This window comes from Anopheles coustani, chromosome 2, assembly GCF_943734705.1.
Source record: "Anopheles coustani chromosome 2, idAnoCousDA_361_x.2, whole genome shotgun sequence".
Classification (NCBI taxonomy): Eukaryota; Metazoa; Arthropoda; class Insecta; order Diptera; family Culicidae; genus Anopheles; species Anopheles coustani.
In genome coordinates, this window is record NC_071289.1 from 79539633 (window position 1) to 79567099 (window position 27467).

Below are 27467 nucleotides of genomic sequence, written 5' to 3' on the forward strand. Positions count from 1 at the left end.
GGAATCGTTAGCTAAGCTTAGGTTACCGAAATGATTTTGATTTTTCCTTTTCACCTTTCCTCGTGAGCGGATTTGTTTCTCTAATGCCTCCGCACAACAAGCATCATCACCATCACCATCATCACCAGCGTCATCGCTCGCGAGCAGCATCACCGTACGCACGAGCGTTTTTTTTTCATCTAGTTATCGAAATAAGAAAATTTATACATTAAAAGTGTAGCAGAGACCCACAGTGTGCAAGCGGAGCAAAAGCAATCCAAGTTCGAAGCGGAAGGAGTTAGGGCGCGGTAGTCAACGCGTGAGGGTATAGTCACCGGGAAAATCCCCCCGGTTGCCGGGTGAAGATGAACATTTTTTACATAACTATTTAAATCGCAAACAACAACAAAAAAAGGAATGTACACGCTAATATGAAAAAGTCCCTACTTACACACAAACACACCTACTCATACATACACACATCACACAACACACACACACGCACACACACACACGCTTAGGAGCACAACCTAAATAGTAAATCTTTAAAAAAATCACACAACTAGTAGCAAATGGAAATAAAGGTTAAATCTACGAATCGCTAATAGAGCCGATTTTGGTAAAGACGAATATGGAAGAAGTATTAATCTTTGCCCCATAAATAAAAACCAATGTTGATTAAGGCAAATCGGGTTGGGTAGTACAACAGATGGCAATAGGATTGCCATAAAACGTTCGGTTTTAACTATTATTTAGTTTAAGTCGAACTGCACGAGACACTCATGACACGAGGAAAAATGGGAACTACTTAAATCCGTTAAGAAAAAATTGAAAAGAACAGCGAACAAAAGTAACAAATTGTTTGTTAATTTTTTTTTATTACATTTTCGTACCACACCGCCATACATGTACGTTGTACAATCAGAAGCGAGTTATGATTAAGAACGTTGAACAGTGGTGGCAGCATTGGGCGAAAAGTGGAGTCAAGCGTACCGGATGTAAGCGAGCGGGGGAAAATGCCTAGAATATAAGAATCTGATCCAGAGCGGAGCGGAGGTGTAGTGAGAAAAATCTCTCTTAAATTTACCAATGTTATGTGAGCTCCTCAAGCGCACAGAAAACGACGCATCGAGCAAGAAAAGGTCATAGGTCAGCTAACAGCAACAATCTTTACTATTTCTAGGACCTTAGGTATACCTTTCAGTTCGGTTTGTACATTAATCCTTCTCGGGCGGATATTGTTTCAATGGCCCCAATTTTGTTAGCGGAACCGAAACGTAAACGGCCACCTAACCTGCGTGAGTCTAAACGCAACGATAAAAATGGTTACATTTTAAATTCCTAAAACACCGAGCATGTTTTGTTTTTTTTTCTGTTAGCATGTTTTCTAGTCACGTGAACGATTATTCTCTTGTTACGGGAAACAGATGATTTACTTATGATCTTCTACCTGCTAGCGTTACCAGTAGTCTGTCGATAGTTTATTCTGGCCGTTAAAGCTGTTTGTTGTTTTTAAGATTTCGTAAGCAGGAACGCACACACTCTTACCTACTTGGGCACGACTCGAGCCTAAAGTAATTTATTTGCAATCTATTTTTCTAAGCTCGCGCAAGAAGAGGCTCAATCAGAACTGGGTACCGAAGAGTTATAACAAACGAAAAGCTTTCTTCACATTAAAGTCGATGAGATGGAGAGAAAACGAAAAATATGCCGAACAAACTGAACAGTTAGAAATCAGCTAGGAAAAAAGGGGACAAAACCAGACGCACGAATAAAAAATGCTAAAGCGCATGTATGGATTAAATGTTATCAAAGTAAAATCAAAACGTTAAAGGAAGCCCAGCAAAATCAGATCACCAGTAACAAGCACAAAAAGAAATAAACGTACACTTTCGATATGAAATAAAACGCAAAGTGCTGTGCGGAGGAAATAAGCAACGAGACAATGAAAGCATAGATCACTTTGAATAGAAAAGCAGATTGGAAGCTGGATCATTAAAATGCTGTAAACATATTTCGATGGTTTTTAATATTGTTTTATTTTTTTGCATCAGCCCTGGATTGAATTGATAAGAGAAAATCACAAGTGTACATCTTTACCATGTGTAGGAACAGAACAAAAGAAAAGGCAAGAACATTGAACAAGAACACAAATAGCAAAATTTAAAATAAGTTTCCGATAATGTTAGAAAAACAGAAACATTATGCTTTTATGCTCCGTTCTGCAATTTACAAAACACATTCACAATTTAAACATGGTCCCCAAAGAGTCAAACTCAACAAGTGACAAATTTTAACGATTACTTTAAACATAACATAGGAAAACGACAGCTAAAATAAGACGCGATGATCAACGTTTGTGTGAAAAACGCAAAATGAAAAGAGCCTACAAAAAGATAACGCCCATAAGCACAGTGAACGAATAGGAGCCGGGAGGACAAAAATAAATGCAATAACACAGTATGATAATGAGTTAAAGATTAAAAATTTGTACAAGAAATCTACAACCACTAAAACACACAGGTTAAAAAAAACCATCGTAATGATTATCGATGTCAGCAAGAACCGCACTCGAGAGGAAGAAAAGTAGGAAGAGAATAAAAGTAAGCAAGAGAAGCACTAAAATATACAACACAGATGAATAACCCCACATACACAAAAATAGGCAAACAAGGAAGCGGTAAATCAACATACATCAACAGTTGTGTAGAAACAGTAGAACAACACAAAAACACTAGCAAATGTGACACAAAGAAAAAAAATGTTTATATGTAATAGCCTTTCGTTTCCAGTTAATTCCGAAGAATTTAGTTCCGTTTTTGTGTTGCACGAAGTGGAGTATGGTTGTCTTTATTGAGGAATCAAATGCATGACACACAGATCTAATAAGCAAACTGATAAAAAATGGGAAAGCCCATTACGTAGCACGTGGTTTGCAGTACATTTTATAAATCAAAGAATTAGGAAAAAAAGAAACTCTGTTACGGACCGAAGCGGTCAGTAATCTGTCATTATAATCAATAAAACTGCGAGACAGCCCCAGTTGCTGGGATTGCAATAAATTGTTATCATCAACATACACACACACACACAGCAGACACACTCAGCAAAGGGGTAAACCGTGCGGCAAAGGAGAGAAATAAAAGATAAACTACACGACTACGTTCATGAAAGGCAAGTAGTGAAATCGGGAAAGATGATAGATGCTAAATAACGTAAAGTAAAAATTAAAACAAATACAAAGTAAAGAAACGAGCAACAAAAAAGCCGCACCCAACATAACCTAATCTTTTATACAAAACAAAAACAAACAAACAAATGTGTAAGTGATTTTATCTAGAATCAAACGATGTAGTAGCCCTCGTGTCCCCATGCCTCCCCTGTTGTGCGTTTGGGTTTCTGGGTGTACTTTTTGACCGAAAAGTGTATCCATGTGATACTTTGACATTTTTATTCCATATCTCTCTCTTCCTTTATGGGTTTCTCTTTCATCTACCTGCATTTCTCTTTCGTCATGTTTTCTGTTCTAATGTTTGCTTTCCGTTGTGGTTTCGCTTACTTTGCAATTTGTATTGTACCTGCACCGTTTAAAAACAACCGGTACGGCGTGTGCGTGTGTGTCTGTGAGTGTTTTGTAAAGTAGTCCGGAAGTCATGCAGAGTGCAGTATGCCCTACTGGTAGCAGTCGTCGGGTTATGCAACGAGTCAGCATAAGCAAACCGGAACAGAAACATTAATCGAAACTCTTCTAGTACGAGATAGTTTAAATTATGCTTGGCGTTATTTTAGTTACCGTTAGTTATTATTAATTTTTAAATAATAATTACAATATGTTTTACATAAGATTTATCTGGTAGTTGCGCTATAAATAAAACGCTTCTCGAAAATCAGATTGAAATTATATTTCCTTACCAATGGGAAACAAAAATAAATAAAACAAGTGGAACTTTAAGTAGGAAGATACATAATTTTATGAAAAAATGTCTACTAACAGAAGAATTATCGTAATAGAAAAGTTTATTCTAATATCAAAGTTGTGGTAACAGGCGTTCAGTATGCGTAATGTGTAAAGCACGTCATGGCAGTAAACCACGGCTTGTATCCTCGGAACCGGATTCCTCGGTAGTGTGTGCAAACTTATGTGGATTGTACCAGCCACACCTCCTTAAGCCAGTTATTTCTCACTCTTTACGATAGTTCCTAATCGCTCCAATTGATGCACTTTCCTGTAATTTTTCCCACAAATGTCCGCTCCGCAGCAGGCATTTGTACTTTGATGCGAAACAACGAAACAAAAATAACACTGAATGGCTTAATTTTCATATATCGACTAACGATCCGCCTAAGAGATGAGCTTTCCAGCTTCCCTTGGCATTTGCAAGTTTTCCTCGTACTCTCTCCCAGCCAGAGCTAACGGTGTCTCACCTTTAGTCATAGTCAGAGATCTCATCCCTGCAGAATGGTACCGCACAACCATTGACAAACCAACGAATGAACAAACATCCTTTCGATTTAACATAGCCAGTAATAATATTGTTAAAAATATGTGTGGATAAGGTAGGAAACAGCCCAGTGGCCCATCATTGCCGACATTGTTTCGAGTTTGGATTATCCACCTCCCCCCTACCTCCGTAGAACGTTTCGATTTTTTTTGTTTTCGACCGAAATTGCTTTTGAAGTTATAATTAAGACTGTACTTTTGCGTACCACAGAGGCAATACAACAAAACATAAACTATAGCGCCAAGAGAAGAGCAAACATTTAAACCAAAATTAACAAAAAGGAAGAGAGATATATGTATAGACATGAATAAAGAAACAAATGAAAAAGAAAAATAACTTAACCAATGAAACCGAGTGGAGCTAACAAGTAACAAAATCTTTGGATAAATCAAAGAAATGATAAAGATAGCGTATCGTAGGAAATCTTGAACAAGTCAAATACTAAGCTATTTAAACCGAAACCGTAAACCAACCAACACTTGGTGAACACCATCACAGACACATACACATATATATATACACTGACACACACATACACAAACACAGACACAGGCCCCTTTAGCATTACTATAACAAGTAGCTTATACAATGAGTCCGTTGCGTCGCGGAAGAAACGGATAAATTTAAAACGGTAGAAAACGAACAATTTTTAGAGCAAAGAAAAAAAAAGAAAACAAGTGAGAAGAAATAAAACAAATCGTAAGTTAATCTAGCTAAACTGGAACCAATCAGCATAGTGCAACTGAAACGAAAACGAAAAATCATTAATAACAGCAACAACAACATACTAAAGCAACAAGAATAGAAATTAATGTAACGGAAGCAAGGGGAGCGCAATGGGGTTATGGCTAGGTGACTTTTCCAGTACAGTAAACAGAGCGTGGGATAATAGATGTAGAGAGAAAAAAATCTATGCACACAAACGCACACACACACACACATAAATACACACATACACACATACAAACTCATTAAGGACACACGCGCAATCCTCCACTCACAAATCCGTGTTCCACAAATATATCAACGTGCACCCAACTCGCTACGTAAGTTCAGCCGATTCGGGTACGAAAGCACCCCCACAAACGGAGGTAAAATGTGTCGTCACTGAAACGAGAGAAAGAGATGGAGCGAGAGAGAGAAAGAGAAAAGAAAACCATGGAAAAACTACATTATAGTAAATAGAGTATCTAAAGAATCTTTACGAAAATGATCCTGAGAATTAATCACCTACAGCAAGCAAAGAAACCAAGAAACAAGCATCATAAGTAAACAACCAGACACACAAACGGAACCCTCTTTACCCCACTCGTACATACTATCACACCTTTACAGCATATAAAACCATTTAAATGATAACAGAAGGAAAAATCAAACGGTAACAAATGAGAAGATGCATATAATTTGCTGCTCGAAGGGAGAAAAGCGATCCGGCGGATATATTAAGAGGTAAATGGAAAAGCAAATGCAAAGTGAAAACTAAAAAGAAAAAAACAAAAGAACAAAAAGCTAAGAGCAGATTCCGAGACAATGGAAAGGAGTGGTGGAGAGATTAAGAAAAAAAAATAAAAAAAATATTCGAAAAACAATACCAATTTACAGTGTTTGTTTTCACTCGCTTTTAAACTTTTGATTATCACGAGTGTATTTTCTCATGCTGGATGCTGTATATTCATCATGCTTTTTATAATTAATTTGTATTTATATTATTCATGAGACTGTCTTCACTTGTAAAGCATTCGCAGTAATGCAATTATTATTCTTTTATGCTGTGAAGTGTGAATTTTTGTGACTGCTGGATTGAAATGCAAGGATGGTGTTATACTATAAGGCAATTCGTTTTGCTATTATTATTTTCTTTCAATTTCTCTATTCTCGTCAGTTGATATGGTCATTCAGTTCGGCTAACTTAACTAAACTCCTGTAATGATCTAATGAAGACATATTCCTTATATTTGTTCAAATACTTCTTCTTCTTCTTCTTCTTCTTCTTATTCTTCTTCTTCTTCTTCTTCTTCTTCTTCTTCTTCTTCTTCTTCTTCTTGGCGTAACGACCTTGTTTTTCATGCCTGCCCCGTTGAGGGCTTACGAGACTTTTTACCCTATGTGTTCGTGGATAGTCAGTCCTCTCGTACCGGGAAGGGTCCGGTCTCGGTTGGGATTCGAACCCACGCCGTCGAGGTGGCCCCCATTTGTTCAAAAAATGTTTGGAAAAATGAAATAAATGTCATTGAACTGCATGCAAAAAAAAATTGACAAAACTTATTTTCAGTAAAATGAAAACAAACTCTAGTCATTCAAAGGTGTTTTACAATAAAAAAATACGATATTTAACTCAGTTCTAACTTGTTGTTTTGTGTTTGATGAAATTTCTATTGTCCCAAACAATTTAAAAAATTTCCGTGTGCCAAATGTCGTTTGTTTTTGGCACTACACTGTGTGCGCCATTGAAACCCTGTGTGGCGACATTTGTCATGTTGATGGAAAAGGTAAACATTAGAATTCCGCGCGGTTTTATGCCGCGCAGCAACATGCAATGTGACTAGACTTCCTACAAATTAATATACGCGATGCATGTGTTTTACTAGCACCAAATTAACTTAATAAAGTGTAACAATGGCAGAGGAAAGTGAAACAACCTGTTTGCCGGCAACGAATGCGGAATCTAGAAAGATCAATGTCATCGACAAGGAAACAGTGCATAAGATCTGCTCGGGACAGGTAATCTCGGGAGAAGATGTTGTAAATCATAGCAAACCCTTGAAAGAGCTCTTCTTTCTGAAAATAGGTGGTCTTAAATTTGGCCGTGGCTGTAAAAGAGTTGGTGGAAAACTCTCTCGATGCCGGCGCAACGTTAATTGAGGTGAAACTTCGTGACCATGGCGCCGAGCTGGTGGAGGTATCTGACAATGGTAGCGGTGTGGAGGAGAAAAATTTTCAAGGATTGAGTAAGTATGCTCAGATTCGATTGCCACCGCAGTTGACCTAAGTTTATTTTCCCTTTGCTTATGTCCTTTCCAGCGGCCAAGTACCATACGTCGAAGCTGAAGGAGTTTTCCGACCTCGAGTCGATCGAAACGTTCGGCTTCAGGGGGGAAGCACTCAGTTCCCTGTGCGCCCTGTCCGATATGGTCATCACGACACGTCACTGTTCGGCGGGACACGCAACCAAACTGACGCTGAACCACGAAGGGCGAATACAAACGCAGACACCGTGCGCCCGTCCCATCGGCACGACGGTCACGCTGACCAATTTGTTTTCCACGCTACCGGTGCGCAAGAAAGAATTTCAACGGAACATCAAAAAAGAATTCCTTCGCATGTGCCAGATTCTGCAGGCGTACTGTCTCGTCTCGACCGGGGTGCGCATCATTTGTTCCAACCAAACGAGCAAAGGTGCCAAGTCGGTGATCATGAGCACCCACGGATCGTCCCGGGTACTCGACAATGTGACGGCCCTGTTCGGGCCGAAGCAAACGGCCGAACTGATGGAACTGAAGCCAGCGATCGGGAACAACGGGAAGCTGCAGGATTTGGATGCGAGCGACTTTGACGACAGCATCGCGTTGACGCAGGAGGAGGTGGACAATTTCAACCTCTCCAAGTACACCATCGAGGGTTACATCTCCAGCTGCGCCCACGGTTCCGGTCGGGGCAGCAAAGATCGACAGTTTTTCTTCATCAACTCGCGGCCCTGCGAACCGAAACAAATCAGCAAACTCGTGAACGATGCATACCACCGGTACAATGTCCACCAGCACCCGTTCGTGTATCTCAACCTGCAAATGGAGCGCTCGGAGGTGGACGTCAACTTGACCCCCGACAAGCGGCAGGTGCTGGTAAATAACGAGAAGATTCTCCTACTGGCCGTACGCAAGTCGATCAAGAAAACGTTCGGCAACGTTCCGTCGTCGTTTAAGGTGCAGAACTTGAACCTTAGCGATTCGAGTCGGTTGTTAAACATTTCCCTACCGCCGGTGAGGGATGATGATGAGGAGCAGGAGGACATGAGCATCGATGAGCAGCGGAAGGCGGGATCGGTCGACAAATGTTCGGCCGGTGATCTTCTGTTCACCTTTGAAGTACCGAAACATGTTCCCAGCGGAACGGGAGGGTTGAAGCGCAAAAGAAACTCCAACGGAGGGAATGGTTTGCAGAAGATAAAAGATTTTCTAGAGGCCTCGAGGTCAGCCGGAAACTCTGAACCGGTGGGAGATGGCGATGGTTCACAGGATGAGGATGAAATGCGTTTGCTTAAGCAACCGAAAAGTGAGACGAATCCCTACGATCTAACCATTTTAAAGGAACCTGCGTTAGAAGATGACCCGGTACAAGATGCTAAGGAGTCCGTTCGAGTGATTCGATGCACTCAAAGCGCTTCGAACGAGCTGCTTTCAATGGAAGACCCCGCGTTACCGACTGGGAAGGAATCGAATGGAACTTTCTCGCAGGAATCCGTCACCGAACTTGTGTCCCTGATGAGTTGTAAACCGGAATCATGCGAGTCTTCGCAAGAGGACATCAAAGAACCTCTCGGTGTCAAAAGAGAATCGAGTTCGGAATCGTTTCTTTCCATCGACCAGTTTGTCGCCGCCCCAGTAAAGCGCGAAGCGAACGACAAAAGTCTCGATTCGGACCTGGACCAAGGACCAACCATCGTTATCGACGATGCTCCCTCGGAGGACGATCTGGAGGTTAAAAATCGCAACCACCAACTGCTGACCATTTCTCACACCTCCCTCGAACAGCTGATCGAGCGGGAACGGAAGCTACGGGACGAAAAGAACGCCAACGACCAGCGCGCCCTCACACGGTTACGATTCAAGAGTAAAATCAATCCGGCCAGCAATCGAGCGGCAGAAAACGAGCTACAGACGGAAATCACAAAAACCGACTTCGGGGCGATGAAAGTAATCGGTCAGTTTAATCTCGGCTTCATCGTTGCCCGGCTCGGGGACGATCTGTTCATCGTCGATCAGCATGCGACCGATGAGAAGTACAACTTTGAGGACCTCCAGCGGACGACGGTGCTGCAGAACCAGCGACTCGTGGTGCCGCAACCGCTCGAGCTGACCGCTGTCAACGAGATGGTGCTGATCGACAGTTTGGACATTTTCGAGATGAATGGGTTCAAGTTCGAAATTGACGGCGCCGCCCCGACGACGCGCAAGGTGAAGCTGATTGCGAAACCGTACAGCCGGAACTGGGAGTTCGGGAAGGAGGATATCGACGAGCTGATCTTTATGCTGCAGGAAGCACCGAACACCGTATGCCGGCCTTCCCGTGTGCGGGCCATGTTTGCATCGCGTGCCTGCCGCAAGTCGGTCATGATCGGGACCGCCTTGTCTGTGAGGGAAATGGAACGGCTCCTGCGGCACATGGGGGAGATTGATCAACCTTGGGTAAGTTTACCCTAAATCCCGATCGCAGTAGCTCATTTTAATAGTTTTTATTGTGAATCATTTTTTTTAGAACTGTCCACATGGACGTCCAACGATGCGTCATTTGGTGAACCTGGCGATGATCAATCAAATTGATAACACGACAGAAGCATAAGCATAACCATTCCATTCCAATGAAGTGTAAATAAAAGTGGATCATTTTATTCTTTACCACTGTCGTGTAAAACGGTTCCTCGGTACTACACACTGATGGTACGGAAAATATTGAAACCACTGTGAGCCGTTGATAGTATCACACCCTTCAGCTGCGGGTGCCAGTGCAGTTCCTTGATTTCCTTCTGTCCCTGGTGAATGAACAGCAGCTGCGGGGGCAGATCGTTCAGGCGTGGATCATCGTTCGTGACCGCGTCCTCGACATCCTCATCCTTTTCCACGGAAAGATCCCACAGTGCGATCTGATCGTCGTCACCGCCCGATGCCAGCACGGTCGATTCCTTCGGGTGCCACTCGACGGTGGTAATGTGGTCGGTGTGGTGTTTGAACGTTGCGACTGGTGTTTTCGATTGGAACTGACGCAGGTCCCAAATGTGCAGGACTCCATCATCGCCACCTGGTGGGAAAGACGGCGGAAATTGTTAGTAGAATCAAGTGGAATAAGGCAAGAAATCGGAGTGAGAAATATCTTACCACTAGCGATCAGTGGTTCGTTCCGATTCCAGCTGATCACGTTCACGTCACTCTCGTGCACGTTCGCCGCCGTCAGCATGCACGCCTTCGAAGGGGCCGCCCGGCAGTCCCAGATGCGGATCGATTTATCCACCGAACACGACGCCAACACGTTCGGCTCGTTCGGGCTCCACTGAATGTCCTCGACCGAATCGGTGTGCCCAATCAGCGGTCGCTGATCGACGGTCCACGAACCCTTGTCGTTCGGGCGCCAAATGTGAATGTCCCGCCGGCAATCGCCCGTCGCCAGCATGCCCCGTGTCGTCGTACACCAGTCCATCGCGAAACCCTCCTTCTGGTGGCCGGAAAAGGTGAAGTCTGGCTTTATGGCCTCCCCGACCTTGTTGTCCTGGTACGTCCGGCATGCATGCTTATCTTCGACCGCCGCCAACTGCTCGTTAATGTTGTAAATGTGCACCTTGCCCATTTCGCTCCACGTGGCCACGTACTGGATGCTGTTGAACGTCGTAACCCGCAATCGGTTCACGCACCCGGCGTGCTTAATCAACGCACAGTCCAGATGCGGATCCTCCCCCATTCCGCCAACATCCTCGTCATCACTGTCCTCCTCATCCTCGTCGTCCTCGTCGTCATCGCCACTCTTGGCCTTCGACGTTCGCGTCAGGTTGGACATTTTCATCACGATCACACTGTTGACGTGGGTGCGGGCTGCCTGCGTTCCGGACACGACGAACGCGGTCATTGGGAAATCTTCCCGATCCTCACCGAGCGGATCCTGTACGACATCGAAGCTGAGGCAGGGCGCACCCGTGTGGGCCGAATGCAGCATAATGTAGGCGGACTCGTCGCAAACCAGCTCCTCCTCGGGGGATAAATTGTGTCCGGGTAAGTATACCTTCGCTTTCACCTTTTCTTCACCGGCCTCGTCCTCGTCGCTCATGTCATCATCACTCGCCGCTGCCAGGATGCAATCTTCGATGTTTTGATCCTCGGCCACTTCCCTCTTATCGTTGGCCCCCGACATTGTGGCTTGTTCTGTTGGTTTTGTAACTAATAACTGAACGGCACGACGATTATTTCACTACACGGCGAACAGTTTTCTACAGTTTGTTTGGAATCTTTCGTCGCGCCGGCTCGCAAAACACACGTGCTGTGGTTGACAGATTTCTGAACTTTTGTCGACTAGTGTTATCAATCACAATCGGGATTCAGAGCATTCGCCGACTCAATCCCTTGACGGATTCAATCCGATTGGATCCCATATGGTGCACTTGATTCAGTCGTACTTTCCTAATTTAAAAACTTTCTAATTTAGAGATTTGAGTTCCCGATCAACTTTCGTTGGAATGTTTCGAATTTCTACAGGGATTGCGTTTTTCTGAACACTATATTCTGCACTCCCATCACTACACACCAATGACCAAGGTAAGTTGAACAAGCTTCAAAGACCTTGGTCACAGTTTGAAAAAAAGACTGAAATAGCCAATTTTTTATAACTTTTTGGTGTCTATACCGATTTGTACACAAGACCTCTCAAATGTATGATCGTTTCAAGACAAACAACTTTTTACATTATAGATTTTTCAGTACTTTTGACTGTTTGTGAACTTCTCCCTCGGGGCGCTATAGTCGTACAGTGCTGCACATACATTTAACATCGCTTCACAATTTAAAATTGTTTCTTTTGAAAAACATACTTAAAAAATAAAAATTTACTGCGAACTCAATTTTTATTATACATTAAAACACAGTGAATGTATTTTGAACCGTTCAAAATTTTTCAAAACTTTTATGTTTATGTCTTTCGATCGCATCAATTTGTAATTCGTTTAAATTTTCAACAATTTTCAACTTTCAAGATATCGAAAGTTCCCCCTGTTTACCCTCACAAGCCAACATCGCTGCATATTGTCCACCCGAACGAAGACGTTTTATTTTTACTCTTCACAACAAGGATGCAATAACTGGGATTCCACTACTCGCCAGCACTTGTTTAACTAACATTTATTTATATATACATGGCTTGTTTAATGTGTTTTGTATTTTATTTTATTTCGCATCACGTTACTCTGTTGAACCAACACGTGATTCAAGTTCATGCGTTTCATTAAAAAAAAACTTAAAAAGGAAATTAACCGATAAAATATCCCATGTTGATTTTTGCTGCAAAATTTATTGAAATGAAAAATCTCCAGCTTTCGGTAATACAATACATCATAATACTTTGGTGTGGGCGTTGATACAGAACGAAATACTAGCTCGTCGGTTGATTTATAAATACTGTAATACGAAATAGTAAAGAGATTCACCGAAAGGTGCTTCCCGCTTGGGCGTCAATCACTGCCAATCGAAGTCATATGCTGGCGTTGGTATGCTCCGGAAATTCCAATAGCTCCACCAAGGTGGCATCCATCGCTGTGGATTGGCACAACGTTGCCACTGCCCTGGTAATGGTGTCCATGATGCGGCTGCTGCTGGTGATGCTGATGGAGCTGCTGCTGCTGATGGTGGTGATGATGATGATGGTGTTGCTGCAGTCCATGATGATCTTGGTGTTGCAGAAGCGATCGCGAATGTGGTCCCTGTTGGTGTTGCTGCTGCTGCTGATGATGATGTTGATGCTGGTGCTGTTGATGGTGATTATGTTGGTGATGGAGGGGCTGCTGGTTATGACAGTGGACCCCAGTGGCAGTGACGGTGCCGATCTCCATCGGATCACCAAATGTGCCATATTCGTTGACACCTTCCATGGCCGATGGTGGGCCACTGTCGGCGAATACAAGCGGCGGCTGGTGATTCGATGCCACTGCTGCGTTGCCGGTAGGCGATTGAATATCTTCCACCACCTTCCCGGCGGACGATGCCCGACCGCTGACATCCTTTTGACGAAAGTCCCGCCACTTTCCGCCATCGCCCGCGCATGCTGTGGCCTGTCCGACGGTGGCCGGCACCGTCGTCGCCGTTGCTGCGGACGCCTGGGCCTGAGGCTGTGTTTTCGTTTTACCCGTGTCGGGCGGTTGAACTTGTTGGAAAATGAACGGCCAAGCCTGCGGGTTGGAGGAAATCAGAGAAACGTGCACGAGTGAGGAAGCATCTTTTTTGAGAGGGAATCACGCCGGATTGCGAGATATAAGAAGTCTAGCTGTCCCTTTGTGACCCTACCCCGAATCACGCGCATCTGCAAGATAGAAATGCGATATTTTATTCAAAAAATCTGCAGTCTACGCTGGCCTCTGGGACCTGTATTGCGATGGGACGAATATTTAACAAAATAAACAGTTTCATGGCGGAAGTTACCGTACCCGGAAATCTTCACGTCACTTCAAGTGGGGCGGAAAACTAATGCCCTTCAGAGTTTGGGAAAACTTTCAAAATGTGACACAAAAGAAGCATTTTCGGATCTTGTGGATGATTTTGTCACATTAAATATTTAAGTATTTTTGTTATCAATTAGAAGAATACGGTTTTTGTGATTTTTTGAGATAATCATTTGAATTAAATATATTAAAATTGTATGGTTTATGAAAGGGGTTTCTTCTCAAAATATAATTTCATTGCATGGATAAGCTTAAATAACGTTTAAAATATTCAACTTTAGGTTGTTTATTTGCTAGTTTTGAGGAAAAATAGCGTAGAAGCAAAAGATCTCAGATACCAACTAGTCATAAGATCAGTTGCACGGATGGCAACAAGATAAAGAAACAAAGAAATTTTATATTTAAACCTAAACGTTATATTTAAAACATTGAGAAAATCCTGAGACCCCTCCATGAAAAGGAAAGTGGATTGATCGTAAATTTTGGTTTGTTTATCTAAGTTTGTACGACCAAGACAACACAAATGGTTTGCATTCCCTTCGTTTTCCAACAATTATCACATAAACCATCCATAATCTAAACAGCAGTAATAATTGCCCTCTTCATTCGTTCTCCAAAATGATTACCATAAACGATCATCGTCAACAATCAAATGCGTCCACTGTTCCGTCATCTCCCGAACGCCCATAATGGCTCACTTCTATCCCCGTTACGGTAACGATCGGCCAAATAGCCCATTCATGCCATCCCACCCTTTCCTGCCCTCCCTTGGAACAACGGTTGGGACTTCCTGGATTTCCTGGTCCATCCGTTGGAATTTGTTTCCGCACGCCCAGTTGTTTACATGCCAGTGGAAAGTGTTTGTTTGGATATCGCTTTTCAGCAGGCCCCGTAAACAAGCCATTTGTTAAACAATTCATCGCCTGTGAGGTCCGGGGCGATCCTCGGCGAAGGCAGCACCCAGCAATCAAGGAAGCGCCCGAAAGGATTGGGCGGCCCGTTGCCGCATTGGGGCAGGGGAAAGGATAAGAATGGGTTTCTTTTAAGTACGCAGCGGTTGTGTTGAGAATAAAGAACTACAGTAGGGAAAAAGGAACATGAAAAGAAAAATCATATGCTTCAAGACGCCTCGTTGGGATCGCTTTGGTGGAAAACCAGCCGCAATCCGTCATAAACGCGCGTCAAAGCATCAAATTTCCCGCCGGCCGTCTGCCGAGGCGAAAGTCAGATTTACATCATCTCATCATATCGCTCCGCTTCGTATCCTGTCATATATATATTCCGTTGCGATCTTGTTTTCCCTTTCCAACATTCTTTCCACTTAAACCCTCGCGGCCCGGATCCATCTTCTAGGGAGCACTCTGCGGCCACGACAACGAACCAACGATGATGATTTCCCACCTTCCACAAACATGCTCAACTTTTCTTCCTTTTTCCCTAGCCCGGCTCCCGAAGGCAACGGGATTTGAACGATGCACTTACTAATGAGTCAGCGTTCCCAGCCTCCTCTCGGGGCCGGGAAATTCATCGGTCTACCACGGGGACAGGGAAACTACGGAAGGCGTGATCCATAAAGGAAAAAATCTAACGCGTATTTGTTCATCGCTAATGACTTGTAAACATCACATTTCCTAGACGCAACGTTATAGCCGCCCTCCTATCGCTCGAAAAGTGAGGGGGAGAAGGGAGGAAAAAACGGGGAAAACTATTGGCCGAGAGACAGGGCAAAAGGCGGGCGCGCGTGAGCACGAGCAGTCCATAAGGAAATATCTTCCAACCACCGTTTCCATTCGCTGATAGGATCCACCTGGACGGACGCGATCGACGGAGCGTCGCGATCGCGCTTTGTGTGTTCGGGAAACCGGGGGTTCGGGGTGCGATCGTTATTTTCCCAGCGTTCGCTTCTAAATTTACCTCGATGGGTTTGAGAAACACCGATTTCCCGACGGGGAAAAAATCTACCTCACCAGCGCCTTTTTTTCGAGCCTTACCGTTTTCGGAGGTTGCGCCAGGTTGGTGGAAAAGTCCTCCACCGACTGCCCGTCGAGGGTGGCCACCAGGTAGGTGATGTAGTTCTTGGCCAGCCGGAGCGTGTCCAGCTTGGAGAGCTTCGTATCCGCCGGTACCCACGGGATGTTGCGCTTCAGGTTGAAGAACGCCTTCGACAGGACCCGCATCCGGGCGCGTTCGCGTGCGTTCGCTGCGTTGCGTTGTATCGGTGTTCCTGGTTTGTCGTCTACAACCAGGAACAGGACGAGAAAGGATACTTCATTATAGATAAACAACCGAAACTATTTGCAAGATCAAATACATGTACATTTGCTCAATGTTTGGTTTTATTTTTTTTTTTCTTCGTTCAATTACAGCCTTTATTAAACTGTAAATAAAAAGTTTTATTTGGAGACAATTAAGTTTAACGCTCCCAAATGTAAGTTTTCTGATCTAAGCTTTCCTAGAAATTTAATTAATCAAGAAATTGATAGCACTTGTGCGAATTGAAGACTCGTTTGAACATACTTTTTTTTTTGCTGTTGTGGTCGATAATACGAATACGAATAACAAAATAAAAACCTCAAAACATTGTACCAATGGAAAAACTTCAATCATATCACATTATTTTTTCTTTAATGTCTATTAAAAATCAATCCCATAAATCTTCCATTCACTGTAAATTATGTTGAGCCATTTAGTTTCTCCGCCACTTTTCCGATAATCTTTTATGTGATCAACGTTATGTTTCATCATTTATATTTCTTTTGCTTTGTTATCATTCAATCGAGTTCAATCAAATTCTAACAATTCATTTGTTTTCTTGTGGTTTACTGGAAAACTCTTTCTTATTTCTCAACTATATTTCGCTATTGTTCATTGTGTAGTGAATTTTACGCTTTCTGTTTTTACTATCTCCTGAGAGACAATACAATAGATTGGAATACGTGTTCTAGTTAGTACATTTTCTAAAAATATGGTGTAGACATTTAACAAAAAAAACAAGAAGCAATTGAAGGATAATCCAATCAGCACTAGTTTGATTAAATTGTCGTTCGTTTATCGTTTAGAGCTCTATATTTTAATCGAGTATATACAGTCCAATTTCTGCTATATAATTTTTGTATTCACACTGCTAAAGAAAAGATTACCATTCGAACTGAGATCATCGTCAAAACCATCCTCGAGAATATCGAACTTGGGCGAAGGGGCTTTTTTTCGTTTCGGCATTTTATCTAACAGGTTTTAAGCTTCCGCTTTCGATTGTTGCACTGTCAGAGGATGGTCAACTAACGCTCATTAATTCAGCTTCATAAACTTCACTACAAACTCATTAACGATCACTTTCAAATGTATTTGTGTATTTAAATAATTGCAACTAATTTGTATCACCACACCAACTGTTCCACGGAATTTAATATTGCATTCTAATTCACTGCACGTGAGTTTAAGACACTTGGCCCACTAAGAATACGCCACAACACATTATGATCCTATTAAAGGGTTTAGCCTAAACCCCAACCGATCGTTTAATCCACCCGTGAAAGATACTGCCATGTCAATGGGTTAGATTACACCAAAATTCCCGTGCGGCCTGCTGAAGCTTCGACTCTTGACTAGAGACGATACGCAGCTAAGTGCCGCAACGGATCGGTCTAAATTTAATCCTTATCCCGAAAGCCGGATGGGAGGAGCTACACACAGTAGGCGACAATGTACGGTTCACAGTAAACCGTCTTAGCCAATCGGAGCGCTCCGTTTGTTTTTCCGGCCCAAGTGGCTTGCGCTGCATTTGCATATGCAGTGCCTCGAGTGCATATCGTAAAACAATGTTGCTTTCTGATGAATTATACGTACTGTTGCAGGAAAGCAAAGCAAGGGCAGTAAAGTGTTACGAGCTGATCAGATAAATCTGGTACTGCAATAAAAATTGTTTACAGTACGGATTAATTATACGACATGTGTACATATTGACCGATGTTTTGGATAGTTGTAACTTCTGGTAAATAATTAGTAAACTATTCAACCGATTATTTAAGTTCACTAATTGTTAATTTTAAGTTTCCCAATTGACTTTAAATTTACAAATTTATTCTTCTAGGAAAGCCTTTTCCTCTATGGAATGCACTTGAGTGAAAAAAAAATCCTTGATGAAAAATATAAAATATGACGGTGTAACTTGTAAAAAAATTAGTACCGAACCGACTTGTCGCGTGTCATCGGGAAACGAGCTGTTAAAAATTTATGACAAATTAAGTGCAATTTATTACCTACCGTCCGCCGCCCAGAGTTCACATTTCGACCGGAAAATTCTGCTTCGTGGAAGCAAAAAAAGTGGAAAAGAAAACTCTTAAAACTGTCATACCCTCCCGGTCCATCACCTATTTGGCACCCTTCGGTCGATCCTTTCGACTGTGTGATATCCTTCCGCCCTCACTCACGCGGATCCTATTACTGGCTCTGATGCCTTTTAGGGTGAGGGTGAAGAACTTGCAAACCTCGAACACGAAGGACCTCGTGGAGAAACGGGACAGATCGAATAACATTCTCACAATTCCTCACCGAATCCCGAGCACGCCAGATCTTTTTTTTCCACTGCGGTTAATCGTTTCACGCCTTCTAGTGGGGTCAACGTGGTGGTCATAAATTACGCAACCTTCATCCCAGCCGTGATTCAGTACTTCGGGAGAAAATCTATGCCAGAGTCGTAAATCCTTCCATCGGATCGGAAGGAGAAAGTCTTTCTGGAAAACCTTTGACTAATCCAGGGTAATCACGGCAGCTCTCGACTTCGCGAGAAGCGATAAAAAGGTCCTCCACTGTTGACAGTTTACTAGCTATTAGGGAGATTTTATTTATTTATATATTCCCAGCATCCGTTGACCTTTCGGATCGAAGGGGCTTCGCAGATGGCAATCGGCATCGTACAGCTTGCCCATCACCTCGATCTGGTAGCGGCCGGTCTGGAGGTATTGGTTGGTGATCGTGCTGCCATCGGATCGCTGTACGTATGCCTGGGCGATCGGTTTCTGCAGTGTGTAGCCGTACTCGCCGCGCCGCAAGTGTCCAACGATCTCTCCATCGCGGTAGACCGCCTCCAGACCCCAGAGTGGTACCTGAAGAAATACACCGAAACGTTATGCGAAGGGTCCACTACAACACACTGGCCACCGGTGTATCGTACCTGGTCACGCAGGGTAAAGAACGCCAGCTTCCGGTTCACACCGTTGGCGAGCTGACGCTCGATCACTTCCTTGCCCTGGTACTCGCCATTCTTTCGGCACACGAACCCTAGATTAGCCTCGATCGGTGTGTCATCCGAACGGAGATCGTAACCCCACAGATGGTATCCCTTTTCGCTGCTTAGTGAGTATAGCGCTCGGTAGCCAGCATTCCGGAGGCTTTCCTTGTAACCCGCCTTCATCAGCGCATTGTACACATCGTTGCAGCTCTCCTCGGGAATGTGCAGCTCGTAGCCAAGCTCCCCGACGAAGCTGACCCGCAGCACGCGCACACTGCAGCTGTAGTGCGGGTTAATGTTGATCGTCAGAATGGTGGTCGAGTTCGGTGGCAACAGCTGATCGTTGGACAGGTCAAAGTCGGTGATCTTCTGCAGAATTTCACGGCTCTTCGGGCCCTGCAGCGACAGGACGCCGAGCTCATCCGTTTGGTCGCTTACGACGGCCCGGAACGCTTTCTCCTGAATTGCCGACAAGATGTGACACTTGGTGTGGTAGGCGGACGCACCACCCGCTACGATGTAATACCCACGACCCTGGAACATAAATACATCGGAAATGAACAACAATGATCGCTTCTTGGAAATTTCCATTCCCTTCACTCACCTTAAAAATGGGATCGTGGAGTCCTCCAAGTCCTGACTCCAGAAGGCTCACCGTGACGTCTCCTTCCACACCACCCTTCTTATTCAGCGCGCACGTGTAGATAGTTCTGAAAATTGATCAACATTGATCCCGCACCGTTAATTTCCACCGAATCACCCCATCACCCGCTTCAACTTACTTGTTCACCGGTTTATCCAAGTTGGCCGTGAAAATCCACTCCGCGGCCTCCTTCGCCTGGCTGCCGGTTAGAAATAGCTTGCAGAAATAGCTGAGATTGAACAGGGCGGCATCATGACGACACGTGAGCGCCTCTTCGCCAATCTGGAGGGACAATTAAGTTTTTAAAAATTCCCAAAAATTTAAGGGTTTTAAAAACACTACCAAGTCATGGTGCTCCGAGAATCCGAAGGTGTAGTCACCTCGAAGTGCCTCCTCGTAGTGCGTGTTGGAGTTCTTGGGGTAATCGTAGTAACCGTACCAGTCGTACGGTTGAACTACGACCGTTTCGTCGGGCAGGAAGTAACCGGGCCGTTCCCAGCCGTGCCGTTCTTCCATCACGGCGCCATACTGAATCATTTGCTGGAAATGGAATATAGCGAAATGAATAAGTGGCGAATTTATGCGACATTATTTTTAATTCATTTTAATTTAATTACTTTTAATTAAAAAATAAAGTTAGTTCTGTACCATCTGGTCTATTACTAAAAAATATCAAAATATTAAAATTGTATACCCATTGGAACGTGATACATGACTACTTGAATTCCACTACTTTCGATATTTTTGGATTGCATAATTCTGTTCAATATATTCCGATGCTTTTTACTCCACTGATGGATTTTGCCTCATTTTCTACTAATATTCCTTCAAAGCGCAATGTTGCCTAATTTGATTTTCATTATTATTGGAAAAGTTGGGTTCCTTAGAAGTTTTTCATTTTTATTGCATTTAAAATCAAGTGTTGATGCGATGAGTATGTTCCAATTTCACATAATTTTAATCAATTCGGCTTTAGAATGCTTTTAGTATTAGAGAGTTAATTTAAAGCAAGTGGATGAAGAAAGTCTGACCTACCTTATGGAACGGATCGACGGTAAAGTTTCGTCCCGCCAGCGGCTCGTCGTGGGGAAACACAATACTATAGTTCTTCGCGTACGCCTCGTGGCTCCTCTCCGTCGCCCAGTTGACCGCCTTCTTCTGCTTCGGCGTAAAGCGCCGCACGTCGTACGCGAACATGTGCCGCTCGGGCCGATCGTGGATGATCCACTGGGCCAGCTGTTCGGCACAGCCGGCGCCAAGCATCATGCCGGCCGAGTTGTAGCCGACGCTGTGAAACAGCCCGCTCACCGTCGGATCCGGTCCCATCAGCGGCTTGTGGTCGGGCGTGAACGATTCCGGCCCGCAGATCGTGCTCTTGATCCCGGCCTGTCCGAACTCGGGGCACAGCTTCACCGCGCCCTGGATGTGCGTGTCGAACACGGAGTAGTCGAGATCGTACAGCCCGAAGTGGAAGTCGCCGGGCACGCGGTTCAGCAGGATCGGGTTGTTCTCGTACCCGCCCATGCAGATCGACTTGCCCTGGATGCGGAAGTACAGCGAGAAGTCGTGGTCGCGCACGTTCGGCAGCATCTGGTGGATGCTGTCCATCGTCTCCGACACGACGTACGCGTGTTTCATCGGAATCAGCGGCAGGTAGACGCCGAGCGGTTCGATCAAATCGCGACCCCAAACGCCTGTCGCGTTCACCACCGTGTTCGTCCGGATCATACCCTTGTCGGTGACCACCCCACGCACATCCTTCATGCCGAGCAGGTTCTCCCCGGTCACGATCTGCGACACGGTGCAACCCTCAATCACCCGGCCTCCGTTTGCCGTGGCCCCTCGGGTGAGGGCGGTGCACATGTTGGCCGGATCGACCACGCCATCGCCGGGCGAGTACAGGGCACCGGTGAACGAGGCCGGATCGAGCGGTGGAAACACTTTCTGCGCCTCCTCCGGTGATAGGATGTGCGACTCGATTCCGAAGCACTTGCCGAGCGTTGCCAGTCGCCGGTACTCGTCCAACCGCTCCGGCGAGTGGGAAATAAACAGACCACCGTTGTTGATCCACCCGGAATTATGGCCCGTTTCCTCCTCGAGGTTCATCAGGACATCGCGCGTAGCGGCAAGCAGTCGGATCTCGACATCGTTCGGTCGCAGGCGCCATACTAGGCCGGCCGTGTGCCAGGTCGTACCGGCCGTCAGCTTGGACTTCTCGAGCAGAACCGCACGGACGCCCCGCTTCGCCAGCTGGTAAAGTGTGTTGCAGCCGGCCGATCCACCACCTGCGAGAATTGCGGCGGGGGAGATTCGAAAGAAGAGTGAGTGTGTTTTGAAAACAGCTTCCTGTTTATAAACAACAAGCAAAGTACAAACGACAGTAAAAACAACTTTAAAAGCACTTTCTCTTCGCTTACAAAACAATCGAATGAAGCACTTTTCACTGTAGATCCTTCCTTGTAAATTCTTCACGTACCGTATATTTGGCTGCAAAAATCATTATACACCGAAAACAATAAAAAAAAATCTGATCAAACCGACCAACGTCATTCGGAATCCTCGGATTAATGGTCCCTCGATCGAGGGTCGGTCGACGATCGGTTTTTAAGGTCACAGTGTTATCATCTTCGCTGGAGTTTCAAACCGATTTTCAAAGACGCTTCACACAGCTGCCTCCAGCAAATAAAAATAACTTTGATTAAAGTCTGTCTAGGCCCTTTGTGTGTGTGTATGTATGTATATTTGAGATAAGCGGAAGTGCTGAATTAAAAAAAAACGATGCATGTAATCTTAGTTGTACTAGATTTATGTTAGATCATTGAAAACAGCATCTACGGATGAATAGGAGATGATTGAACGACGAGACAAGCTGCTTGGATGTCTTTATGTTGTTGTAAGAAAAACATGTTTATACGTTTAAAATTTTCCGTTTACAAACACGTTTTTTGTTACTCCACCAGGACAACAACCAACTGAGGTACAGCATGAGTCTTTCAATGTAAGTATGAGCTATATTCGCTTGTTGAAGTAGAAAAGAATGAAAACACACTACGAGAGAGGCCTGTGTTTAAGAAATTTAATATTAAAGAAAATTTAATCATATATCAAATTAAATTATTGCTTACATTCAATTTGTTTAAATTGAATAAGAAACATCAAAACAATTTAAAAGTGATAAGAATTGTAACTAACACTGAGAATCGAACGTTAAAAACTGTGCCAAATTTTTTAATCTACTAATAAAGCCATACTAAATTAAATTTTCTAGAAATAAATGAAACAAAACCTCAAAAATATTTTTAAATACAGTAACTTTCATAGAGCTTTGTTGGATCCAAGTTGTGAGGTGATTTTCCCATATTGTTGTTTAACATTGCTACGAACCTATAATAACCACATCGGCGCTTTCGGGAATCGCACTTTCCGTCGAATATCGATGGCCAGCTGGTGTGACACGCCGCTCGTTGCTGAGGACGTGGCTCTTAAACTTCGAAAAGGTGTTTCTCCTTAATCGAAACATGCCGTTTGGTTCGTTGGTCGTTTAACAGTACAGGTTATTCTTTATTGAACTATCCTTGACACTTGTTGAATATGGTGTTTTAAAATTTACAACGCGTTTTTTACGATTTTTTAAAAGGTTACACCGTTCCAGTCCTACGAACCAGTTCAGCCTGTCGGATGGTTCTGCGACTGGTCTCGAGCTAACCGGATTGAACACTGAGCGCCAGCTTGGTGCGGTGGAATTGAAAAACCGATAGCCGATTGCCGTTAAATCAGCAACAAACGTGTCCGGGCCGATGTTGATAACCGTCTCTCCAGCGATTTGCATCGCAAGGAAGCGTACCAAAACAATACATCCCGCAGTAAATAGCACACGGCACGGTACGGAACGGACACAATCGTGCGCTGATTATGAGGAAGCCGTAAGCAGCTGAAAAAAAGGAAGATCGAACTCCGACCAGGGATGTCGGTTGATAATACTCCCCCCGGCGAACGGAAAAGGTTATCCCTATGGCTTTGGAATATGTTTCTTTGAAAAACAGGTATTTGTATTATTTTTTTCTATCATTTACATCACAAAAAACAGTATGGAATGCGGTGGTTACGAGACAAATGCACGACGATTTTGCTTTAAAACTATTGACGCACCCACGTACTCGAGTTCGTTCTGGCCGATCTAATACTCATCATCGTAATACTCTTCTCCGGATTGGACCGTATCGCCCGCCACTTCCTCGTAGTCCCGCTCCAGGGCGGCAAGGTCCTCGCGAGCTTCGGAGAACTCGCCCTCCTCCATGCCCTCGCCCACATACCAATGCACGAACGCACGTTTCTTGTACATCAGATCGTACTTTTGGCTCATCCGAGCCCAAGCCGTCGAGATGGACGTCGAGTTGGAGAGCATGCAGACGGCACGCTTGGGTCTGGCCAGCTCACTGCCCGGCAGCACGGACGGTGCCTGCTGGTTGATACCGATCTTGAAGCCGGTGGGACACCAATCGACGAAATTGATGTGCCGCTTGGTCTTGATTGCAGCGACCGCTTCATTCGTGTCCTTCGGCACGACGTCCCCGCGGAACAGCATACAGCACGCCATGTACTTACCCTGCCGTGGATCGCACTTTACCATCGTATTCTCGGCCGTAAAGCAAGCGTTTGTGATTTCGGCCACCGAGCTGCTCTCGTGACTCGCCTTCGAGGCGGATACAAGCGGTGCATAAGACACGAGCGGGAAGTGAACCCTCGGGTAGGGGACCAGATTCGTTTGGAACTCGTTCAGATCCACGTTCATGGTGCCTTTGAAGCGAAGCGAGGCCGTGGCCGACGACACAACTTGAGCGACCAGCGCATTCAGATCCCTATAGTTGGGTCGATCGATCTGCAGCGTCTTGGAGCAGATCTCGTAGGTCGCCTCGTTGTCCATGATGAAGCAGCAATCGGACGAGTTCATGGTGCCGTGCGTACACAGCACGGCGTTGTAAGGCTCTACAACGGCCGTCGAAATCTTCGGCGATGGGTACACCGCGAACTGGAGCTTGCACTTCTTTCCGTAGTCCATCGAGATCTGGTCCATCAGTAGTGAGGTAAACCCGGATCCGGTTCCTCCGCCGAACGAATGAAACAACAGGAAACCCTGCAACCCATCGCACTGCTCCGACAGCTTCCCCAGGGTGCCCGTGACGCGCTCGATGATCTGCTTCCCGACGGTGTAGTGGCCACGGGCGAAATTGTTCGCCGCATCCTCCTTTCCCATGATCATGTACTCCGGGTGGTACAGCTGCTTGTACGGGCTGTTCCGGATGTCGTCGATGACGGACTCCTCGAGATCGATGAAAATGGTCCGCGGCACGACGCGCCCGGAGCGTGTATCCTGGAAGAAGCCCGCCATGTTTTCCTCCATCGTCAGGTTAGGGCCCATCAGCCCATCCGGCTGGACGCCGTGCTCGGTGGTGAACAGTTGCCAGCACGCGTTCCCGATCTGGCAACCGGCCTGCCCGACCTGGATGGAAATTACTTCACGCTGGCGAACGAATAAAATAATTTCTCGTTAGAAGGAAATATTTGCCGATTCATTATCGATCTTTCTAACCATTTTCGATTACAAGGACGCACACACTACAAAAGATTTTTTTAAATCAATGCCGCCAGGCACCAAACTGACGGGAGAATTAATTAGTTATTCACACTTTATCTACTATTACTACGAAAATTACGTTTCGTTAATTGTCTGCGTGTACTTTCGATAAAAAACATTTACATTTGTTTACGCTAGTAGTGATGTAACCACGATCCTCATTCTGGTAACTCGGCTAGGACAGGATAGCTTTATTTTCCTTAAAATTTTCTATTTTCAACAATACACAATTTATTTTGTCGATAGTATAACATAATTTGCAAAGAAAGATAGGATTCAATTCAATTGCAAACACTCATGCATGATTTTTTAAATAAAACGTCATATATATTAAGATTCTTTTCACTACCATACATCCTGGAGTATTAGCCATGCCTTAGTAAACTTAATTATCCTCTAAAGGTGAAACCATCACTAACACATGCAGTCCATTGCCTCTACCAACGATATTTGATCTATCAATCGTGTAACGTCTTTTGTCGATCGAGGATCGTTTCGTCCGTCTCTACTCTACATTCTTGTCTGTGATCGTTCTGTGTAAATAAAAATGGTTGGTATTGTAGTTCTTTGTCCATGGGTGCTTTAAGCTAACGCGAGCCTCTTTTCGCTAGCGTGAAGTAATTTCCATCCAGGTCGGGCAGGCCGGTTGCCAGATCGGGAACGCGTGCTGGCAACTGTTCACCACCGAGCACGGCGTCCAACCGGATGGGCTGATGGGCCCTAACCTGACGATGGAGGAAAACATGGCGGGCTTCTTCCAGGATACACGCTCCGGGCGCGTCGTGCCGCGGACCATTTTCATCGATCTCGAGGAGTCCGTCATCGACGACATCCGGAACAGCCCGTACAAGCAGCTGTACCACCCGGAGTACATGATCATGGGAAAGGAGGATGCGGCGAACAATTTCGCCCGTGGCCACTACACCGTCGGGAAGCAGATTATCGAGCGCGTCACGGGCACCCTGCGAAAGCTGTCGGAGCAGTGCGATGGGTTGCAGGGTTTCCTGTTGTTTCATTCGTTCGGCGGAGGAACCGGATCCGGGTTTACCTCACTACTGATGGACCAGATCTCGATGGACTACGGGAAGAAGTGCAAGCTCCAGTTCGCGGTGTACCCATCGCCGAAGATTTCGACGGCCGTCGTAGAGCCTTACAACGCCGTGCTGTGTACGCACGGCACCATGAACTCGTCCGATTGTTGTTTCATCATGGACAACGAGGCGACCTACGAGATCTGCTCCAAGACGCTGCAGATCGATCGACCCAACTATAGGGATCTGAATGCGCTGGTCGCTCAAGCTGTGTCGTCGGCCACGGCCTCGCTTCGCTTCAAAGGCACCATGAACGTGGATCTGAACGAGTTCCAAACGAATCTGGTCCCCTACCCGAGGGTTCACTTCCCGCTCGTGTCTTATGCACCGCTTGTATCCGCCTCGAAGGCGAGTCACGAGAGCAGCTCGGTGGCCGAAATCACAAACGCTTGCTTTACGGCCGAGAATACGATGGTAAAGTGCGATCCACGGCAGGGTAAGTACATGGCGTGCTGTATGCTGTTCCGCGGGGACGTCGTGCCGAAGGACACGAATGAAGCGGTCGCTGCAATCAAGACCAAGCGGCACATCAATTTTGTCGATTGGTGTCCCACCGGCTTCAAGATCGGTATCAACCAGCAGGCACCGTCCGTGCTGCCGGGAAGTGAGCTGGCCAGACCCAAGCGTGCCGTCTGCATGCTCTCCAACTCGACGTCCATCTCGACGGCTTGGGCTCGGATGAGCCAAAAGTACGATCTGATGTACAAGAAACGTGCGTTCGTGCATTGGTATGTGGGCGAGGGCATGGAGGAGGGCGAGTTCTCCGAAGCTCGCGAGGACCTTGCCGCGCTGGAGCAGGATTACGAGGAAGTGGCGGGCGATACGATCCAATCCGGGGAAGAGTATGGTGACGAATATTGAAAACCTCATTGGTGTTTGTCCGAAAGATTATATACTTTTTAATAAATTTACTATTTTAAAACATTCATAGATTATTGCGTTTTTTTCTCAAATTCTCAGTAATCTGTTCGGATCCGTGTG

At 45.0% G+C, this 27467-nt stretch overlaps 6 protein-coding genes across 6 annotated transcripts; 2 read left to right on the forward strand and 4 right to left on the reverse strand.

Annotated features, from left to right (window-relative positions):
* Window positions 1–7057: 7057 nt before the first annotated feature.
* On the forward strand, window positions 7058–10159 carry LOC131265429 (mismatch repair endonuclease PMS2). Its single transcript, XM_058267691.1, has 4 exons — window positions 7058–7202; window positions 7270–7429; window positions 7503–9883; window positions 9954–10159. Exons 1-4 carry the CDS (start codon window positions 7098–7100, stop codon window positions 10035–10037), a joined length of 2730 nt encoding a protein of 909 aa, XP_058123674.1. The 5' UTR covers window positions 7058–7097; the 3' UTR covers window positions 10038–10159.
* Window positions 10058–11732, reverse strand: LOC131265434 (glutamate-rich WD repeat-containing protein 1). Its single transcript, XM_058267697.1, has 2 exons — window positions 10571–11732; window positions 10058–10493 (listed from the first exon to the last, which is right to left on the reverse strand). Exons 1-2 carry the CDS (start codon window positions 11592–11594, stop codon window positions 10123–10125), a joined length of 1395 nt encoding a protein of 464 aa, XP_058123680.1. The 5' UTR covers window positions 11595–11732; the 3' UTR covers window positions 10058–10122.
* Window positions 11733–12903: 1171 nt separating this feature from the next.
* On the reverse strand, window positions 12904–17106 carry LOC131265438 (basic helix-loop-helix neural transcription factor TAP). Its single transcript, XM_058267701.1, has 4 exons — window positions 17028–17106; window positions 15879–16123; window positions 13146–13617; window positions 12904–13025 (listed from the first exon to the last, which is right to left on the reverse strand). Exons 1-4 carry the CDS (start codon window positions 17104–17106, stop codon window positions 12904–12906), a joined length of 918 nt encoding a protein of 305 aa, XP_058123684.1.
* Window positions 17107–18731: 1625 nt separating this feature from the next.
* Window positions 18732–23289, reverse strand: LOC131265431 (sarcosine dehydrogenase, mitochondrial). Its single transcript, XM_058267693.1, has 7 exons — window positions 23145–23289; window positions 20796–22045; window positions 20103–20300; window positions 19900–20042; window positions 19722–19827; window positions 19061–19651; window positions 18732–18992 (listed from the first exon to the last, which is right to left on the reverse strand). Exons 1-7 carry the CDS (start codon window positions 23278–23280, stop codon window positions 18732–18734), a joined length of 2685 nt encoding a protein of 894 aa, XP_058123676.1. The 5' UTR covers window positions 23281–23289.
* Window positions 23290–23791: 502 nt separating this feature from the next.
* LOC131265435 (tubulin alpha-8 chain-like) lies at window positions 23792–25462 on the reverse strand. The gene is made up of 2 exons (XM_058267698.1): window positions 25351–25462; window positions 23792–25281 (listed from the first exon to the last, which is right to left on the reverse strand). Exons 1-2 carry the CDS (start codon window positions 25351–25353, stop codon window positions 23938–23940), a joined length of 1347 nt encoding a protein of 448 aa, XP_058123681.1. The 5' UTR covers window positions 25354–25462; the 3' UTR covers window positions 23792–23937.
* A 348-nt stretch (window positions 25463–25810) lies between these two features.
* LOC131265436 (tubulin alpha-8 chain-like) lies at window positions 25811–27412 on the forward strand. Its single transcript, XM_058267699.1, has 2 exons — window positions 25811–25945; window positions 26007–27412. Exons 1-2 carry the CDS (start codon window positions 25943–25945, stop codon window positions 27345–27347), a joined length of 1344 nt encoding a protein of 447 aa, XP_058123682.1. The 5' UTR covers window positions 25811–25942; the 3' UTR covers window positions 27348–27412.
* Window positions 27413–27467: the final 55 nt, after the last annotated feature.